Here is an 11,900-nt window from a genome sequence, read left to right on the forward strand (position 1 = left end):
TTAGCCAGTTAGGGAAACAAAGAGTTACAGTGATGGCAACTTTTCCTCCCCACCTTCTTTGATTGCGGATCAGCTGGCTCCAGCTTCAAGCAGTATGGCAAAAGTGGAATGAGAGAAGCCTGGTGTGCGTGGCGGGGAGAGCAGTACGCTATTCTGGGTTATGTTTAAGAGATGAGGTTCATTTAGGACTTTCGTTATTAGGTTTGTGAGAAGGCATCTGTGAAGGCATCATGATACGGGCTTTCCCCTCCAGCCGGGTTTCTGTGTACAGCATACCAGCTCCATATGACTCTGAGCAGACTGCAGGGCAGGTAAGAGGCACCAGCTAAGCTTTGCAGCAGGAACACGGTAAATGATCTCTCCGCTCATTCTGGTGTGTACTGACCTCTGCTCTTCATATGCAAATTGCTCCTAACCAAAGTGATAGCAATTTTCCTCCCCTGTACATAGCTTGAAATGCATGCCACAAACAAGCCGCTGAGAAATATGTGGGTTTCATACATGACATAGCTGATAACATGAAAGATGTTATCTCAACTTAAACCTCTTTAAAAACCAAAAGGGCACATATACTAAAATATGGTACAGTAGCTCTTCTTTTTTGTCTTACTAACTGATGCCTTTCCATGTCATTCTCTAGGAAAGTCCACATATTCACTACTGCCCGTCCTACCAAGAAGGCTTGTGTCAGAAGTACTGTTTCTTCAAATGGATGAGGTGGTGTTCCTGGAGAAGACGGTTTCTAGGAATGTTACCTATAGCTTCTTTAATAGTTGCAGTAATTGTGCTAGTCCTGCACTATTCGTTCTGTAAGTGTTAGTCCCCTGGAAGGGATGGGTATTTTGCACTGTGTGAACGAGTAGTACAAAAAGCTCTGCGCTAAGCATGTAACGCGTCTATAAAGGAGACTTTCCCTTTTCCTTAACGCCTTTGCTAAGGCAACAAATTGCATAACACTTAGCAGTTGATAGTTGCACAAGAATAATGAAGATGTATTTTACCTCTAAATTTTTGTCTCTGCTTGTGGATACCATCGTTATTATAATTGTAATCTTTCCCAAGAACCTATAGGAATTAACTTCCTATCTTCTGTTTGCTTTTTTAAAACAGAACAGGTGCCTAACTTATGTACATTTCTTCCTAGATCTCAGCTTTTAGCTGTTAAAATCACATCTCTCCAGGAGGGTAGTGCTGACAAAAATGGAATTTTAATGAATAAAGCTTGGTAGTAGAAATGCCCGTCTGAATCCATACCTCATGCCTCTCCTTTCCTCCTGGGCATTATTCTATCAATGGGACTGACTCACCACTCTGGCTCTTACTGGGTGTTTCTCTTAAGAACTAATGCCTACCAATGCCAAGGACAAATACATGCTTCTGCAGCCTCTTGTTCCAGAAGATTTTCCGTAATGTTGTTAGGTGTGCTAATTAATTTTCTTATCTTTTTCTTTGTCAGCTCCGGCTTTCTCCTTTATTTATATTGGTGGAAGTGTAGAAATTCCTAATTTGACTTACACAAACGACCTCAGTGATTCAAAGTCACAGAAATTCCTCCTGCAAGCAGAAGCAATCCAAAATTATGTAAGTTCCCAAATAAGTATAGCAATAATTTAAAAGTATTTATTACAGAATCACATTGGGAATGAGGAGAAGGCTCCAGTTACAATTTTTTTTTCTTCTAAATAGTAAGTTTGAAGCTAGCAAGTGCCTTGGTGTTCTACAGCTTTAGGAATATAGCTGGATTGCTGGGGCTGTGTGTCTTGCAGTAAGGCCAACAATTCCTAGGTAATAAAACCTGGGGGTTTCAAGGTTATGTATAAATTATTATTCTTAAAGTAATTAGGAACACGTTTTTTGTTTTGTTTTACTTTACTCAAACACTCTTCATTGCTACATTTTTTCCTGGATTTTTTTTTTTTTTTAAATTGTAGCTCAAATTCAATGCTCAACTTCTTGTTTTGTTTCGCTTTCCCTTGTCCCCCACAACAATGCTTGCTTTCTTGCACTTCTTACGGGAGTTCCTATTGCGAGATCAGTACTCTTTCCTGGATACATGTTAACAGCAATCTTAAATACAAAGCAGTTCTCTGTTAGACTGTATTTCCCAAAAGACCTAATCTAGTGTCTCAAAGCTGCTTTGTGCACAGACAGTACAAGTTGCTCATGTTGAGATTATATGCCAGAAATTTAAAACTGAAAGAAAAAATATAAATGAATTCATAAAGACTTCTTTTTCATGGGTAATTATCAAGAGTTTTCTCAATGGTCTTGAAATGTGATGTGAATTAAAAGTAATTTTTTTTAGTGGAAATGAATGCACTTTTATGATCCTTATTTAACATATTTTGTGAAAATGCTTGTAATATGGGAGGGGGGCAAGGAGGAGGAAAGGAATAAATAAGAAGACAAATGCTTTGTAACATAAGAGATTAAATTCACACTAAAATGTAACACTTCTTACTTTTTCTTTTGCCACTGTTTAACTGTCAGTTTGCAGAATCATATGAGTCTTCCTCCTTGGGAAAGTACTACTTGAAGTCTGTCGTGGCTGCTTTCAGGTAGGTGCTGTTCCAGCATATGGTATAAATTTGAGATATTCAATTGTGTTTGTCTTATCTTTTTTTCATGCATTTTAAATTAGTTACCTGGAAGAATATGCAGATCTCTGTAACAGGGAATGAAAAATACAGAAATGCACTTAAGTATGTGAACTAGGAGCTAAGCTAATAGTGTGATATCTGTCTTGCCCTGTAGAATCAGTGAGAAAAATGAAGTCTGATTAATCACGCCTTGATTTATGGAGTTCTTTGCAGTCTATTCATCTACTTTTGATTTTTGAAATCACTGTTCAGCAAGGTTTTTTTTCTCTTCCCCTCTTCCACTTTCAGAGTCTTATTCTGCTTTTGTCTATTTAAATTTAGTTCCTTTCTAACTAACTTCAAAACAAAACTCAGAGGTATAATTTTGGGCAGGGCACTCTACATAGGATCCTGGTGAGAAATATAAATACACTGAGCAGATGGCTACTACTATCCTGATAGGCTTTGAAAACTTCTGAAAGAATAATCCTTAGGCCATTTTGAAAGGAAGAGTGTGATGGACTGTCTCTTTGAATCACTTAAGTAATATTTTGTATATGCACGCATACAGTTTATTTTAACAAGGGTTGTGTGAAGTGTTGTATCAATGTATGGGTGTAAGATTATATTGTCATATGGTGTGAGACTCAGTTAAAAGTATTAATGAAAATGTGTCTAGAACTGTAATATGGTCTTAAAAGTGCATAATTACGTAGCAGGGATGGAAACATCCAATTCTGTAAAAATTATTGTGAGTATTTTCTGTGAGGTGTAGTTTTCAGCCTCAGTGTATTTACTGTTTAAGCAGCATATTTTTGAAGTATTTCTACTGTATAGAAAAAGCAGTTGTTAAACAAGAGAGCTTTTTTGCCACTGTGTTCAGCCGTAATTTTTTGCACAGCAGTTCAGCTGGCTATGAAACTATGCGAACCAAAAATGCAGACCAGTGGAAAGCATGTCCAAAATACTAATTGGAGTGTATTTATGATGTATTTTTTTCCCTCTACAGTGAAGGAGAGTCTGGACTTCGAGCTTATTACTGGAATACATTCTGGGCACCACAAGATATGATGTTTTCTCTTAAAAAGTTAACTCCAGTGGAACAAAAAGAAATCAGTAGTAAACAAGCAGCTCACATGTTCAGCTCTTCTGGGGAGGAAGATTTTGATCTCGTTGCAATGGAGCTTTTTGGTAACAATGTACCTGTCATTTAATATCTATTCTGTCTATTTTTCTTTCTCCAGTTCTTGTCTTTCACTTGTGTAGCTGACAGTTATTAAATTTCAGTTTCAGATTCCACAGAATATGATGTGATGCTAAAATCAGGTAATTATTCTTGAATCCCAACTAATATCACTTTGGGGGAAAAAAATGTTGTAACATAAAACTGGCAGTTTCCCAGTTATTCTTATATCTGTCGGTCCTATGAACTAAACCAGACTAGGGACCTCCCTGGCCTGTGCTTCAAATAAAGGTTGATATGAAAATGGTTTACAGCTTTTATTCTGATATTCTGACTAGAATATGTTTGAAATTTAATAGTTCCCATTGAATTGCAATGAGCTGTGGCTCCTTTTCTTGGCATCTTTCAAAAAGCTACTATATAAAATTATACATAATTTATTTGCCTTGTAACAAGATAATTTTGGTTATTCATAGTGATCAGTCAAACACTGTAGAGATTTAAGTCCTGGTTTCTCCATATCAAGCACACCTAAAGATTGGCTTCATATTCTTAGTGTTCTCATCACATGGTGAGGGGGTGAAGAGAAAATGGGGAAGGAGGCAGTAGGTTTCAAGCAGAGATGGTAGCAGTTGGAGCCAAGTCCCCTCCTACTTGCTGAGTGTATGATGATCCAATGGTGGTGAAGTGTTGTGCTTCCTTGGCCAGAGCAGGGGGAGAAGGTGGTGCAGCCTGGTAGGGAGAAGTTAATAGAGCTGTAAAAGTAAGGGAAGAGGAGATTAGAGTACTCAAGAAGTGTGTGTAGGTGATTGTTGCCGCCTCTTCTGAAATTTTACTGAATAACTTAATTTATCTTTCAACTTAACAATTTTTCAGCTACTGATCTAGCTTCTTTTGTATAGCAGTATCCTTTGACCTGTATGCCAAGCCAGGTAACAACAGGACTCTAACTCTGATGAATCCCAAAAAGTCTTTTTATCAATGGAGGCTGCGAGTTCCTTCTAACTATGTGGTGAGACTGGTAGTTATCACTTTGCATGGTGTCACTCCAGAGACCTGTGCCTCACACCATTTATCAGCATACGATTTCCTTCTTCCTCTGCAGAACAAGATCATTACAAGGTATGATAGTACAGAACAAAGATGTTTTATTGAGCTGTACAGAAACTCTCTGAAACTGTCATGATATCAAAATGATATCAAACAGGCTTCCAAAATGTAGACTCCAAATACAACTTCATTAAAAATCTTGTATAAGACTATAAAAAGAACTTCCATTTTGTTTTTCCCTCCCCCCCTCCCCCATGGGTTATAAATTCCTGTGGGTTTTATTCTACATTATGACTAATTTTTACTAGTTTCAATTTCATGCAATTACTGTCACAACTCAAAACAATACAGACTTTAATTTTTTTAGAGTATTGTATTCTGCTACTTTTAGACAGTACATGTTTTATGGCAGTTCTGTCACAGGCAAATCCCTGTTTGTAAGAGGGGTCTTGTGTCTATGGAAGGCTCCATCCTGAGTCACTGTGTAGTCCACTTGCCTAAGTGAGATCAGATGATCTTCTAACCTTTAGTGGCCACACTACTCCCATTTTTCAGAGTCAAATTTCATGTATGGACATGTTCTCCACCTGTCTTCATTAACAAAATAAACAAGTTTTAGAATCTGAGGGGGAATTTTTTTTTTTTTTAAAGAACTTTTAGGAAGAGGCTGGCTGAGCATGCAGGTTCAGTTAGTGGTGTCTGAAATGTACTTATTTAAAAGTGCTTTAGCTTACTTCAAATGGGTAGGTAGTCCTCTTCAGCTCTATTAACAGACTTTTGTCTCTATCCTTATGCAAGAAGAGCTTGCCAGTGTTGGCAGACTGTCAGAAAGCCAGGCATGGAGTGAGCACAGGGTTTTTGTAAGGAGTTAGTTTCAGATTGTAGCATAGCATGGAGAATCTCATTCCTGATGCTGGAATGCATCTGCTCTGCTGCTGACTATGGGTTATTGCTGGGACTGTTACTCCATTGTGCCTTATTAGCAATGGCTCAGCTTTTTAGGAACCAGAAGCATAGCTGGTCATGCGCATGAAAACACCTGGAAGCTAGCAAAACCGACACAGGTGTATGATGTAGCATGTTCAGAGAACATCAATGCAGTAAGCTGTAAAATAAAAAGTTCAAGAATGTGCGTTGGTGTCTGTCTATCAAAGGACTGGAACAGAACTTGGTGACTGAAATGATGTTAAAAGCCCTATCGTACCTCCAAAAAAGTTGACTTTTTTGGTTACTTTTATTGCCAGCCTAGCAAATGTGTCGCTTTGCATATGCTTATAATTTTTCTACTTAAGCTAAAAGCAGCTAGTCACATACTTAGGACAGATGCAGTAGAACTAATAATATTATTTCCAATATCCATGAGAGCCAGGAATTATTGTCTTGTAGCCACTATTCCCTGACATCCTGTGCTGGGATCACACGCAGTGACTAAAAAGATTCTCCTCAGTTTCTGTAAAGTGCAGTAATACAGCTGTTCAGTGACAAACACTAAACAGTGAGCTGAGATTGTGAGATGTACTGTAGAAGCAGATGTCTCATGGAGAACTCTTCTCATATGTGCTTGCCTTGCTTTTCTGAAGATACTGTGACAAATGTTATAGCTAGAAGATAATCCAGGCTGTCAACTGGGTAAAAGATCAAGATGCTGAAAGATTTCCATGTGGCAGTGGGGAGGGGATGCAAATTGTTCATTTTATAAAGAATTTGAAAGGTATTATGATTATAAGGATTTTAAAATGTCTGCAAAAGAGAATCAAGCCACAGATCCATTATCTAGTGTCTCACATGAAATGAGGAACAGCCTGCTAAAAGCAAAAGAAGACTACTTTTAGTTTAAGATTCAAAAATTTGCTTTCAGTGCTGCCACCCTGGATCTCAGTGACAAGTCAAAGAACTTGATGCAGGAGTGTGATGAAAATGTTCTCTTATGAGGTCTGATCTTAACTGTTTTAACTTGCTGTGCATAGAAAAAGAGAGAAAGCTGTTAACTTTTCACATGTGGATTTGTAAATTAATGAAAAGAAATCCAAAATATGGTCTGGATTTCAAAATGGAAGAAATATAAAAGTGAATTTACAGATGCAAGAAATAGCATCTCAAATTACAAGTGTTAGTAAGTATTCAAGCTTCAGGATATAAATTAACTCATCATTATTTAAACAAAAGAAGAACAATAAGAAGAGATAGTTGCCATGCATGGGGCTCCACATCTTTGTGGGACAGCTGTTGTGACATGAAACCAAGCTGAATGTCAATAGATTGGAAATGCTTTGGGCTTATTGCCTGTTGCATAGATGCTGCACAACACTGCTGCACTGGCACTTGTTGCCTTTTGGTGCTGCCCACTACTACTCAGTACCACTATCATTACTGAAGTAACATAATCTGGCACTGCCTTTTTGATGCTTCTACAGATCTGAAAACTCCAGGGCACCCATTAGGCAGCAATATCTGTGATGTTCACCCTGAGTAACTCATTCTCAATCCTGGGAAACTCTAGCATCTCATGTAGTATCAATTGAGTGGAACAATGAAAGGGAAGTGGTAGCCAGGGGCATACCTCTGAAGCACAGATGACCAGAGCAGTGTTACTTCTGCCCAGTTTCTCAGCAAAGATGACTGCAATGTGGGAATTTTTATTTTTTTAATGCAATTTTGGTAATATTTCAGATGGTGTGGACCTGGAGCCTGGACTACTCCTGTTGTACGTTTAACTTCATCAAGTAATGTAATGTTGCTTACCTTCTCACTGCACCAAAGAGAAGAAAGCAACGTATTAAAAGCTCACTTTCAAGCTGTTCCTAAAATCAGTGAGTAATTAACAGAAAAAAACATCTGATGTAAGCGCACTTATTTCTCTTGTTGCCTCTAAAAAAGTTGATTTTGCCTGAACATATCAGGGGGAAGGGAATGTTGGCATATAAGTCAGAGATGTTGTTCTGATCCACTTAAAAAAAAAAAAAAAAGTCTGAGAACTGAACAGAGAATAGAGAATATCCTTAAGTCTGGGAGATTTTTTTGTCTTCCTTATTACTACCCAAGCCATCTTTCCCAGACATTAGTCTTACTACATGGGTAACACTGAGCAATGGTAACAGAGCAGCCAGCCAGATAGCACTGCAGGCACTATATGTCTAGCCAAAGTTAGATAGCCCCAGTGGCAGAGCAGCACTCTTATCAGTTTTGTCAATCTATCCCCAGCTTGGGGAATGAGGTTTTAATGAAAATGGAAAAACAAGAGCAAAGACGTACTTCTAATGTGTCTTTGATCCTTTTCTGAAAGCACGGTTCAGTGTAGTTAACTGCGTAAGAAAAGTGTATTCAAGACCCAAGAAGTCTATTCCAAGCCTACACAGTACTGTGAAATTGGCAGGAGTTCTGGGTGATTAGTGAAATATTTTGAATAACAATAAACCATAGTATTTTACAGGAGACATAGGGGCTTCACAGTGAAAGTTTAGCCTCAGTTGTTTGGTAAGGTCTAAGAGAAAATATTTTGATGATTAAGCAAGTAACATTTTTTTAACTTGTGGAAGAAATCATAGAGGTTAGTATGTCTCTATGGGTACTGCTTAGGCAAATAGTCATCTCATGCACATTACACATTACAATTGCTTCATTGTTCTGAAGATGGGCACTCCAAATGATGTATAGCTCAGGTTTTGCCACAAAATTTTGCTGTTTCCAAAATTGTCTCAATTTCTGTTATACTCATATTTGCATTTACCATGTTACCTAAAGGAAACCAAAAGTACTGAAGACTGGATATCTAGGAGAGTTCTTGGTAGAAAATAAAACCTCAAAGATATCGTTCAAATGTGTCATTAATTTTCAGACTGAGAACTGACACACAAAATTCCCAGTTTACGTGAAATTAATCAGAGGTTTCACTTCATTGGGCTAATTGGGTTTTAATTTTTGAAAATGTCTACAGAAAGGTCAGAAGTAAATTGGAAAGGTGACGTCTGCTGTGTCCACATTTAATTGCTTCTTCCACTTACCATGAAAGATTGTTTTTAAAAAAAACCCAGACAGAAGTGTTTTGTGCTTATCCTTAATTGAAATTTGTTCCCAAAATAAGAGAAATTCAGAGTGATGGGGAAGCGGTAGTTACATGTTTTTCTGTTAATACAGACAAAACCTGAGTTTAATAGTGGCACAACCCATTCTTCTAGCTCTGTATATAGAGGGTCCTAGCAAGTGAAGCAGGCTCTGTACGTTAGCCCAGCTGAGATAATTGTGTTCCTTGCTGATATATTTCTCTCCCAGTGTGTGGTGGTCATTATATTTCCTGGAACGGGACACTGAGTTCTCCTTATTACCCAAGTTACTACCCACCAAATATTGACTGCAGCTGGATCATCAGAGTAAGTGCTGGGAACTATTCTGAGTAGCAATGACTTTGCTTTATGTGATATAGATGTAAAATTGGGAGAAATGGCTTTCAGTGTGGGTGAGATGAAGGGAAAACACATGAAGACCTCTGCACCTGACTGCCTCTCAGGCACCATTTCTTTCCTGTCTTATGTACAAGTGCCAGCTATGGGAGGGAAACATTGCCAGCTTCCAAAAGGTTGGGTATTATTCCTGACAGAAACAAAGTGATGGGTAAGATGACAACTCCTAGCAGCCAGAGAAAATTGTTAATAGTCAGAGCTTTGCTTCTATGTCAGAAAGAAAAAAAAGATGTTCATGTAAATCACACCTCATATGGTGGAGATCACACTGTATTTGCCTGAACTCTGCAGAAAACAGGACCTTCTCTCACTCAGAAATTCAGCTCTGGAATTCTGGCAAGACTTAGACTCTGTTCATGATTTACACCAACTTCCCGGTGTGTTTATCTGTTGCTCCATTAAGCATTTCACTACTTTTTTTGACCTTCCCTGGAAAACGATGTTCTTCATGTCTATGAGTTGGTAACAGTCTCTACCTTTCACCTGCTCAATGGAAATTATTAGCAGCTTGTAGCACAAAATCTCATCTGTATGCAGGAAAGAAGGCTTTCTAAAACAGAGAGGTCGTAGCTAATGCAGTTGAGTGACCAGCTGCTATAGATGTCTTAAATCTCTTATATCCCCTACAGGAACACATGGCAGTACAAACATAGCATGAACCTCAGATATAGTGCTTCATGCTGGCTGCAGGAAGGCTTACGCTCCTTTATCTGGCAGTCTGGCTAAAGTTGGGTCTAAAAAATAGAAAGGTTTTTGGTTCTCCAAAGGTGCTTATTTGCATCATAAAAAATGCAGTATTTTCAGACTGATAACAAGTAAAAGAAGATTTTCCATCTTAGAAGCACAAGTCTTTTCATTTCGTGGATGTATGTCAGGATATTTATCCTTTGATTTTTAGGCACCATTGCCTGGCTACAAGCTCTCATTAAAAATCCTTTTAATACAAATTCAAGAGAAGTCTCCAGGGTCCAGTAAATGTGATAAAGACTGGTTAGAGATTGATGGGGTTAGGTGAGTAAATACACTATTTTCTGACAGACTAATTTGCACTTTGATGTTCTGCACAACATAATGTTCTTAAGAAAAAAGATCTCACTGCTTCCACTGCAGAAAGATACATTTCAACAAGAATTGGCACGCTTCCACTAAATTTTGGCAGAATAATGTTTTTAACCGTGCCCTAGTACCGAGCATTTGTCATCATGTTAAGTTAAGCATACTGCTTTTTCCGCTGTTAGGCATTTACTTACTTTGTTGTTCCCTGTAAGAGCAATGACGTAGAAAACTGCAGGATTTTACACAGCTGCAGTTGAACTGTAAATTCCTGGCAGAGGTCTTGACATGGGTGAAGAGCTTGCATCATCTGAAGTTTCATTTTCTATACCACTTACTCTTCGGTGAATGCAATTCTTTTCTGTAAATAAAACAGATTGAAATATGTGTGCTTACAAGAAGCCAAAACAAATTAAAACCGAACAAAAAAACCTCAACAAAAAAAATACTCAGAGTGATTTGTCTTTTGGAAAGAGCGTATTGAAACCAGCAACAGCTGTTGGATTTGGCTGTATGACTCCATTACTGGATTTGTAGCCTTCTGGGTTTGCAAACCTAAACGGGAAATCTGAAATCAAGCACACTGACAAGTGGTTTGTATTTATAAGGTAGATTCTGACATTGATCATCTTGCTGTATTTTGTTTTGCAGTCTGCTAGTCCCAGAAAAGTTGTGGAGTGGAAGGCATTTGTAAATAGACTTTCTAATACTTCTGTTGAGCTGTTTTAACGCTAAAAAAATAGCTGATCTTTATTGTATTGGTTTAAAGCTTTTTGGCATTGGTACCCTTCAGTAAAAGGAGAGGTAGCCAGATGGTAACGGTCAGTTTGGTTAGAAATTAATTATTCTCACTTTTGCCTTGCTAGATACTGTAAAAGTCTTTCAGAAAACAACAGAAACAGAGAATACGGCTATTCTGTCGCAATCAACTTCCATTCCGATGAATTGGTCACACACAGAGGGTTTTATATTGAATACAAAGCCTTCAGTCACACAGATCGTAAGTGAATAAGCATACACTTTAATTTTTAGGGAGAAATCTTTGAGAAATCATGCTTGACAGACCAACAATGTACAAATCTACCTGCCTTCTTTTCTTAACCTAATTGCAAGAGAGAAATGATTAAACTGTTGTTATATATTTAATTGAACAAATAGATGTGCAGAATTAGATAAAAGGTGCTTTTAGAAGTTAGGACTTATTTTCTAACTTTTAATAACACTTCTGTAAAATGAGAAGTAAAAGTAAAATTTCCCAATTTCTGTAAATCTAATTATTTGGCATTTTTCTAACATTTTAAAATAGTCAAGCTGAAGCATGAAAATAGTATGGCAGAGAGGCTCTAATCCTGACTCTTCTGCCAACAAGAGTTAACCAGAATAGTCAGTCTTTTCTTTAAAATTGCCACTCAGTGTGCTCTGATCAGCTTCCAGGTTTAGACAAACTAAGTTTTCACTGAGAGCCAATGAGGACCCCTTGCTAGCAGGTGTTGCAGAAATATGACTGGGTTTCTTACAGACCTTTCCTGACTCCCCAGTTGCTGTGCTTCTGGAGCAGTGTTAGATTTTTTTTTTTTT

General features: G+C 37.9%; 1 protein-coding gene across 1 annotated transcript in view; it reads left to right on the forward strand.

Annotated features, from left to right (window-relative positions):
• The first annotated feature begins 230 nt into the window (after window positions 1–230).
• LOC104131637 (suppressor of tumorigenicity 14 protein-like) overlaps window positions 231–11,900 on the forward strand; it is a 21,791-nt gene continuing 10,121 nt past the window's right edge. Inside the window, exons 1-11 of the mRNA XM_009644829.2 lie at window positions 231–311; window positions 641–809; window positions 1,457–1,581; window positions 2,491–2,558; window positions 3,589–3,770; window positions 3,867–3,905; window positions 4,665–4,884; window positions 7,483–7,622; window positions 9,082–9,179; window positions 10,168–10,280; window positions 11,189–11,322. Of these exons, the coding sequence (XP_009643124.1) occupies window positions 231–311; window positions 641–809; window positions 1,457–1,581; window positions 2,491–2,558; window positions 3,589–3,770; window positions 3,867–3,905; window positions 4,665–4,884; window positions 7,483–7,622; window positions 9,082–9,179; window positions 10,168–10,280; window positions 11,189–11,322 (1,369 nt within the window). The remainder of the gene's footprint in view (window positions 312–640; window positions 810–1,456; window positions 1,582–2,490; window positions 2,559–3,588; window positions 3,771–3,866; window positions 3,906–4,664; window positions 4,885–7,482; window positions 7,623–9,081; window positions 9,180–10,167; window positions 10,281–11,188; window positions 11,323–11,900) is intronic.

Source organism: Egretta garzetta, unplaced genomic scaffold, assembly GCF_000687185.1.
Source record: "Egretta garzetta isolate BGI_Z169 unplaced genomic scaffold, ASM68718v1 scaffold278, whole genome shotgun sequence".
NCBI lineage: Eukaryota > Metazoa > Chordata > Aves > Pelecaniformes > Ardeidae > Egretta > Egretta garzetta.